The sequence below is a fragment of the Perkinsus marinus genome (genome assembly GCF_000006405.1).
Source record: "Perkinsus marinus ATCC 50983 genomic scaffold scf_1104296929318, whole genome shotgun sequence".
Classification (NCBI taxonomy): Eukaryota; Perkinsozoa; order Perkinsida; family Perkinsidae; genus Perkinsus; species Perkinsus marinus.
Window position 1 is genome coordinate 138250 of NW_003216498.1, and position 8508 is coordinate 146757.

An 8508-nucleotide genomic window follows, 5' to 3' on the forward strand; every position below is an offset into this window, starting at 1 on the left:
ATAAGTGCGGAAGAGCTAAAGGAAATACCATCGACGACACTACATGTGAGCTTCCTCGGTGGTTCGGAAGACTATCGTTCATGTGTATACTTGCCCAGGTATATCATGGAGGAAATGGTATGTCGATTTAGGACTATCAAATGCTACTCGAATCACTTGGATGGCCATCGATCGTTTCTCTACCATCAGTCAGGCTGTCGTTTGGCGGCGAGTGTGACGCTTTCATCAGGCTCGCCACGCCTCCCTAAAGTATGAGTGTTGTGTTGGCAGAGTTCCGGCCCGGGTGGTTGTCGATTGATATTACCAGCCATACCATCACTCGTTGAACTGGCCGGGAACGGTTACCATAACCACTGTGGCACGCTAATGTATGTTTATCCTTACGTAATGAGAAGACCTCACTGGTGCGTCTAACCTGATGCTCTTCTGCACACCGTGCCGATAGGCCACGCCACTTCTAACGAGGGTGACGTGCCTCCTTGTTTCGTTGCCTCGACATCTTATCAACTCAAATGGATAGTGTATGATTAGAAAACTGTTAGTAAGTCGATACATTCACAGTTTCACCATCGTCCTTTCCCTTTGCCTCCCTTATGTCCTCCTCCTCCTCCTTTCCGATGCCCACCCTTACCGCCCTTACCCTTACCCTTCCCCTTGCCCTTACCGTGATTATGATCATCTGATACCATAAACGACTCAAGCTACACCTGCCAGACTCCAAGCTTACCATCATGACGACCTCTTCCCTTTCCTTTTCCCTTACCGCTCTCACGAGTAACCTTCGGAGGCTCCACAGCAGCCGCTTCAGAGAGTAACTAGTAGAAGATATTTTTCGAGAAGTCCTCAGCCTTAGGTTCTATCCTATTACCATTGCCGCTGCCAATTCATCTGATTTGCCTAAGTTCAGAAACGCTCCCAACGATGCACCTGAGTAACAGCCGATGCCACTTATCCAGTTAGATTATACCACTGCTTTTCCCGTAATCTAACTGCTAGTCTCCTCACTGTAGTAATATCTAGAATATCATCACATCGCCGTTACCTCCTGTAGATGGGCGGCTATACTCCGCTTCCAATGCACGCGCCTCATTCCTCCTTGTATGCTTTCCCATATGAGGCTTCCTTGCTGCTGTTGGTGCTGTTATAACGAAGCAATCAAGTCGATCAAGACTCAGAACAGATGGGGAATTCACCTCTATCGAATTTGCTCTTGAATGCATCCTTGGAGACCTTAGCCTAGCACACGCACGTACAGTCCTCTATCAGATGTTCACGGTCTTACCATATCAACCACGGCAGCAGCCTCGCCCACCTCGCCCCTGTTGAACCGTGACGAGCTTGGCTGATCGTCGGAAGGTGGCGCAGGGCCCTCGGAAGGCGCGAGATCCTCTAACGTAATAGCAGCGTGGAGTCGCTTTCCTCCTCCCCTAGGACGACCTACTGTTCATGACTACTTCCGGGGCCTTCTGGTTGTGTCTTTTATATATTTTATTGCGATCCGCGAATGACACGAACTTTGGTGGTCCGTCAACACTGGCATCCTTCGTCCGTGATTCCGACCCGAACCGTGACTGTTGCATGATAACACGATGATGGGTCGTCACTTGTCTGCTACCTCAGCGGCCAGCTTGTTGGCCTTCCATGCTTCTACTAGGCGCTCTACCGTTCCTCCTACAACTTTGACCTACTGAGTACGGTATGAGGCTATGGAGGTGGCGGGAAGGGTCGGTCACCTTGTCTGGTCGCAGGAGCACTTGACCGTTGAGAACCTCTGTGGAGCCATCTAGGAGTATCTTAGTGCCTATCTGGTAAGATACGGATGAGGTCCGTACGAGTACCTTACCTGGGGGTAGTCCAACCGAGAGAGCATCGACTCTATCGACTTCTAAACAGCTAACCTGTGCTACAAAATGACCTTGCCGAAGCCATGCTACTACTACTACCTTCTGGGTACCATCAGTCGCCTGGAGTAGAAGGACTCTCTTCCCTCCTCCTCCACCACCACTACTTCCCTTGGACGACTCGTACGTGGCCGAGGCCGCCGCCGGCTTGCTGATATCGCTTATTTTAATGAGTTGCAATAGTACCCCCTTAGAGAAGCTGTTTTCACCACTGACAAGTGTAGTTGAGCCTTACCCCAGCGCCCAGCCTGGCCTTCTCAATCTGCCTCTGCACGTTGTCAATCATAGCATTACTTTTATTATGAATTTCTTCGCCGCTCTCACCCGCAGTTTTCGAGCCCAATTTACGGATATCCGAGTTGAGGATGTATTGACGAACACTGACATGAGGGAGTATCTTAGGTTGCAGCGGTAAAGATACGGAATAGGTCCATACTCTGTTGCGGATTCTAAATGAGCGACGATCCTCAACGTCCTTTGAATGAGCCCATTGGCGAATTATACACGTAAAAGATAAATTCATTTTCCCCCGGATGTCCAGATATCAATTTGGAGTTGATGGAAATACATCATCTCATTAATACGAACTTTAATAGAGCTTTTGTATGGTCATAAGGAGATCCTGGACCAACCTACTACTTTCCATTCGCTGACTGTTGCAGCTCCTTCACAGCTAATGAGCAGAGGCTCAGATTCCATTCTGATGGTACTCCTGTTTGGACTGATGTTGCCATTGGGGAGATGGTGGAAAATTATGACAGGGAAATTGTAAAACAAAATGTCAAAAAATATTCGCTTCGCTCCGCCTTTTTACAGTAGGATTACTACTCGAGGTCACTCTGTGAATGGTAATAGGAAAGAGGAGGATTCTGACAGACCTGAGTAGTAGGGGCTGGGGAAGCTCGGTGCCCTCCTCCACAGGCAGCCGGAAACTCTGGTGTATGATGCGAGCAGACCAGGAGCTGTGATAATGCAGTACCAACCTCCGTTGGACGATGTGGTATCTTAGGTTGAAGGTGGTAAGATACGGTTGAGGTCCGGTTTATACCATGCAGATCGCTCGATAAGCAGCAAACTAAGAAGTTTTGCAACCTTTAGATTACTTGTAGAGTAGGATGAGGAGGCGCGAAGTTGATTATTGATTTTTGTTGACTCAAACAGTGTGTCTCTCAACAGCAGTCCATCTGCTTTAGCAAAGCAGGCGCCGTACACATGGGTGGACGGATTGGGCAATCGTCCTGAGGCCCAGCCTCACTGGTTTCCCTAGAGGGTCCATGGTCCCCTAGTAGCCCACGGTCACCGGTTTGACCAGGGCCCCAGAAAAACTGAAAATCCAGAGAACGGCTCTCTCTACACTCGTCTTGAGGTTCAGTCGGTCGTTAGAGCGTGAGGGGTTGTCGTTAGTTTTGGGCCAACCTGATGGCTTCTCCAACTATACTGTCGTTGGAGGAGAAGAGGAAGTTGGGCTCTGATAGTGAGGACAGTGAGGATGATGACAGGCCTATAGGCTCGACTGAGAAGAAGTAGCGGAGGTGTGGTATGTGGCTTAGGGGTATTCCAGTCACTCAGGCGCTCGCCAGCGGCTACGGCACGGGTTTGGGGAAGTGCTCTTGATAACTTCTTCAAGTCGAGTGAATTCGAGGATCAGAAATTAACGCCGGGCGAGTGGCATAAACCTCGGACTAATGCGGTGAGGAGAAAAGGGAGGGGTTGGGAGTAACGCCTGATACTCATTTTCAGAGCAAATTGGCAGTTTTGAATAGACGCCGTGTGGCTACTACTAAGAAGTGTTTAGAGGATCCTGGAGGTTTGTGGGAGAACCTATGGACGTGTTTACCATCCTATGGTGCTGTCAGTGTCCATGTCGCGTAGTGGTACTAAGAGGCCCAGGAGGAAAGTAAAGGAGTTGAGCAGTGGTAGTAGCAGCAGCAGCGACGCCCCTCCACCGAGGAAGAGGACACAACGATTACGGAAGTAGTGTTGGCTGATGTCCTCATCAACGACTTTTGGGTGGTCGTTCAGGGGTAGGAAGCCTCAGTCTAGTGACGATGAGGATGATGATGACGAACCTTTGAATAAGCGGTTTGGGAAGAAGGAAAGGTCTCAGGGAGTTGTTGGATTGACTGATGCATGTAATGGGAGGAGTTGTGCAAGTTTTGGTATGTACTTGCGTGTTAGTTACTCTGAGTGATGATGAGGAGGAGGATCTTCCTCCAGTGTCGAGGGGACGAGGTATGCGAAGACGGCAGAATAGGCGAGGGCGGCAAGCGGAGGAGGAGAAGGAGGAGAGCGAATCAGAGGCGACTAGCAGTAGTAGTGAGTCCAGTGGTAGTGATGGGGAGTCTGTGGGGGAGGAGGAGGAGTCGGATGAGGAAGATGAAATGGTGGTCAGGTTCCCAGGTAAGGGGTGTTGGGTTAGTCGTAATGTTATTGCTCTAGTGTGGGAAAATATGCACATAAAATTCTGAGAAAATTTGGGGAATTTTCTGCACAATTTTACCCTACATTATGCGGGGAAATCGTGAGGAAAGTTCTGAGCTGCTCAGTTGAAGAAGGCAAATATATATTCCAACACCTGCGATTCACAGGTGACGGCTATGATAGTGATATTGAGGAGCCTTCTGAGAAGCAGTCCATACCAAAAATTGAGAAGATCATAGCTAGAAGGGCTCTGGGTAGGCTGGTGGTGCTGTGATGGAGGGGGGGAGGGTTGAGCTCAGGTCGGGGATTTGAGTACTTGTGTAAGTTCGCTCATCAGAGCTACTTGCATGCTCAGTGGGTGCCTAGTGAGGAGATGGTTGATTTGGATGTGAGGAAGGTGTGGTATGGGAGGTGGGAGTGAGTCGGTTGTGGTCAGGGCGATCAGAGGTCTACCAAAATGCGGAATTTTAACCAGAAATATCATCGTGGATCAGATGGGGATACGCCGCAGAGGCACGCGCATCTTAAGGATGCTGCTTACCCGGGTAGTAGTGGGAGCAGTGGGGAGGGAAAATATAAAAATTTTGGGAAATTCTTATTGGTTTCTGTTTAGTTCTACCCTTACTCGTATGAAAACTCCTTTTAATAGTGAGAAAACACCTGAGCTCAGCTGAGTGAGAACTGAACTATGGTCACAGAGGAAATTATGGACTACAGCTCTCATACCACACCTTTTCGAATTTATGACTCATCGAGGGAGATGATAGTAGGTTCGGGAATGATAAACCCCGCGTACGTCACAGTGGAGAAGATCCTGGCGTTGAGGTTGGCGGACTCTGGCGCTACCGAGTACCTCTGCAAGTGGTATGGGTTGGGGTACGCTGAGAGTACTTGGGAAGGAGCGTCCGATGTGGAGACGGCGGCGAGGCTGACAGAGAGGGGCAGGGGATTGGAGGAAATTATGGGAGAATTTCGGGGGGAAAATGACCCGATGAGGAGAGGGGCGATGGACTTTGACGTCAGTCTGAAGATGCGTACGGGCGCGACGGCTGGGTTCAGCAAAGCGTGTGGTAAGGAGGACGAGGATAAGAAGGCTCTAGTGTAAGGAGGGAGAATATAGGGACATGTTAGTTTGTGACACTATGGAAACGGTGAGGAAAGTATTGTTGGTTTCTGTGCATATTCTCCGGGATCGTGTTAGATTGCCATAGTTAGAAATGGAGCTGTTGAGGTGAGGAAAGTGAAGATATGTTCTAACAATGGAAGGGGCTGTCGTTGTGATGCTAGGGGAGTCGATTTAGGTACTGCACTGTGAGGAAGCCCTGGGAGAAGGGGACGGAGGCGGAGTCGGCTCGCCAACTGTTTGAGTTCCAAGTACAGGGAATAACATGGATGCTTATGCGATGGGAGAAAGGTGTGGTATGGAGTATTGAGAATTTAGGATGGAGGCTTTTGGTCAGGTTCTGGGTTCATATTGGCGGATGAAATGGGTCTCGGGAAAACCATACAGACGTCGGTGACGTTGTCGCACATACGAGCATGCTTGCTTAACAACAGCCCCAAGAGAGCCGCGAGGATGCCCTTCCTCGTCGTGGCACCAGTGAGCACTCTGGTGAATTGGAAGAGAGAAATAGGTGATAGAAGTCATTGTCAATACCGTAAATCGGCGAAATCGTATGAACTAGTAGTAGATGAAGAAGCTCCCGTTGTTCTCAGAGGCTTGGACACCCCTAACAGTGACTGTATATCACGGCACTAAGAAGGACCGGGCTGTGATAAGGAGGTATGAGTGGCCGACATGCAGGTTGGAGCCGACAAGGCAGAGTTGCATTATCAATAGGCAGAAAGCTGAGGAGGTGAGGGAGGGAATACTGGGCGTTGATTCGCTTGAAACGCTCGGGAGAAGTCTGAGGATCTTGTTTCTGGAATTTACAAGGAGCAGAGGAGGGATAGTTTTTAGTGGGAGTGTTGTCATTTTCTGGGAATTTACAGTGAAGTGTTTTCTTATACGGTAAGGCTGTTTGATGGTAGACTATCGTGTCCGTGTGGAGGGAGGGATGCTCATTTGATCCGGGTTCGATTCCCACAGCGGTCGTTTTAGTTCCCCAAGTTCGACGTATTGATATGCAGCTATGAGACCTTATCAGCTGAGCTTGACAACTTTACCGCATTCCAGTGGTGTGCTGGGGTCTTCGATGAAGCACACAGATTAAAGAGTGTGGGCAGTAGGATGAGAGAGGCCTGCTCGAGGGTGCCCTGCCTCAGCCGCTTCCTTCTCACGGGTAGGTTAACGCGAGTAGGAGTGACTGAGCACAGCTGAGGGAATCAGCACAGAATCAGAGGAGTTTCGCCCTAGTGATATGAAAAATTTCATATTTCACGGCTACTGCGGAGTGTGAATATCATCGCGTTTTCATGGAGTTTTACACCAGTTCACGTAAAACAAGTGAAGATCCAGTGAGGTTGTTTTAGGCACTCCGATTCAGAATAACATTGGGGAGATGTGGTCCCTGCTGAATCTGGCTAATGAGACTTTGTGGCCAGAGGAAGGGCGGGAGGCATTCTTGGAGACCTATGGTGATATGAAGGACGGACAAACGGCTTTGAAGCTGAAGAAGGAGGTAGGTCACCGAGAGCTAATGTGGGGAGGGAATGTGCACATGTGTTGGTAGGAATATGGAAATTGTGAGGAAATTATGGGTGGTTTTTGTATACTTCTACGCCAAAATTTTGTGTGGATTTTCATAGTAAAGTGTAGTTGAGGAAAGCCAACATATATTCCCGCGCTGTTGGCACCGTGTGCTGCTGCTGAGGGCATGGGTGGAGCATTTTAGGTTGCCTGTTGTATGATACAGAGAAGGAAGGCGGACGTCCTTGCTCACTTGGTAGGGCCTGGTCGCTGTGGACGATCAATGAGTACTGTTTTAGATCCCGGCGAAGAGGGAGGTCATCATTAATGTCGAGATGACTGCGGCTCAGAGGGAAATCTATAAGGCGGTTTACTCGAGGAATATACAAAAACTGATGTCGAGTGGTAGGAGGAGGAGGAGTTTCTTGTCGGCTGGTGGACTGTATACAGACCACATAGTTTCACCCGTTTTACGCGAAGTGGTGTAATACTTGGTGAAAAACGCGATATTTTTCGCGGTGATAGGAGATTTTTTTCCATTTCATGGAAAGAAAATTACTTCGTTCCGCTCATTGAGTTTTCGTACGAACGTAGCTCAGTCTTCATAAGAAGCTTTACGGCTTTCATCACTTCGGCATCTGCTGAGTGCTTAGTCTACTACGACTTTCCTCTAAGAAGGAACATTTGGTGATATGCAATTCTTTCACTAGTGTTTTTCATATCTATAGCTTTATATTATGGGCTTAGGTGATGGTGAAAAGAAGGGCGGCGGGCCGTCGCTGATTAACTTGGCTATGGAGCTCCGAAAGTGCTGTAACCATCCATTCCTGATCACGGGAGTGGAGGAGCAGTTGACCAGCAGGCTGAAGGGCGATCAGGTGGTGATGACCGCGCGCCACGAAATTAGCGGCAGTCTATGTGGCTGGATGTAGGATGCGATAAACCAGCTGCTGGTGTCGGCGTCGGGGAAAATGGTATTCTTGGAGAAGTTGATCGATAAGCTCCTCGCAGAGGGAGAGAAGGTAGGAGTCCACCTGATATGCACATGGTCAACTACACGTGTTGGTGACAATATGAAAATTCTGGGAGGAAATTTTGGGAAATTCTTATGGGTTTCTGTACACTTCTACCCGAGTTCGTGTGTGAAGTTGTATAATTAGAAGAAAGCGAACATGTATTCGTCCGACCCTGTCTGCGACAAGCCTTCTCTCGATCCGACCAGGTGCTGGTATTCAGTCAGTTCACGATGCAGTTGGATATCATCGATGATTACCTTAGAGCTAGGGGTGTACGATTTGAGAGGCTAGATGGTAATGTGAGTGCTGGAGATAGGCAGGAAGCGGTGGACAGGTGAGGCTCCTATAGTGGTGGTCTTGTGTATAGATGGTATGTATGTTAGGTTCAACCGCTCTACCCCGTCGCCTTCACCGTCACCATCGGTGTCACCAAGTCCGGAAGATGAGGCTAATGATGGAGTTGTTGGTGTTGATGATTTCTCATCGATGGTCTTCCTGTTGTCTACTAAAGCTGGTAGGGATGATGTGTATCTTGGGTGGT

General features: G+C 49.0%; 2 protein-coding genes across 2 annotated transcripts in view; one reads left to right on the plus strand and one right to left on the minus strand.

Annotated features, from left to right (window-relative positions):
• Window positions 1-563: 563 nt before the first annotated feature.
• Window positions 564-2187, minus strand: Pmar_PMAR012374 (conserved hypothetical protein; the record flags this gene model as incomplete). The annotated part of the gene is made up of 11 exons (XM_002787555.1): window positions 564-679; window positions 728-815; window positions 869-927; window positions 1194-1236; window positions 1283-1389; window positions 1442-1571; window positions 1616-1684; window positions 1734-1805; window positions 1844-1885; window positions 1944-2090; window positions 2137-2187. The coding sequence occupies 11 exons, from the start codon at window positions 2185-2187 to the stop codon at window positions 564-566; spliced, it is 924 nt and encodes a 307-aa protein (XP_002787601.1).
• Window positions 2188-3320: 1133 nt separating this feature from the next.
• Window positions 3321-8508, plus strand: part of Pmar_PMAR012375 (chromodomain helicase dna binding protein, putative) — a gene marked incomplete at both ends in the record, with an annotated part of 7431 nt that continues 2243 nt past the window's right edge. The window contains 21 exons of the mRNA XM_002787556.1: window positions 3321-3424; window positions 3471-3591; window positions 3642-3708; window positions 3758-3875; window positions 3924-4033; window positions 4080-4301; window positions 4448-4576; window positions 4622-4710; window positions 4759-4867; window positions 5093-5423; window positions 5624-5736; window positions 5783-5956; window positions 6039-6178; window positions 6424-6604; window positions 6795-6943; window positions 7157-7207; window positions 7251-7356; window positions 7699-7829; window positions 7884-7973; window positions 8174-8301; window positions 8351-8481. Coding sequence (XP_002787602.1) covers window positions 3321-3424; window positions 3471-3591; window positions 3642-3708; window positions 3758-3875; window positions 3924-4033; window positions 4080-4301; window positions 4448-4576; window positions 4622-4710; window positions 4759-4867; window positions 5093-5423; window positions 5624-5736; window positions 5783-5956; window positions 6039-6178; window positions 6424-6604; window positions 6795-6943; window positions 7157-7207; window positions 7251-7356; window positions 7699-7829; window positions 7884-7973; window positions 8174-8301; window positions 8351-8481 — 2794 coding nt within the window. The remainder of the gene's footprint in view (window positions 3425-3470; window positions 3592-3641; window positions 3709-3757; window positions 3876-3923; window positions 4034-4079; window positions 4302-4447; window positions 4577-4621; window positions 4711-4758; window positions 4868-5092; window positions 5424-5623; window positions 5737-5782; window positions 5957-6038; window positions 6179-6423; window positions 6605-6794; window positions 6944-7156; window positions 7208-7250; window positions 7357-7698; window positions 7830-7883; window positions 7974-8173; window positions 8302-8350; window positions 8482-8508) is intronic.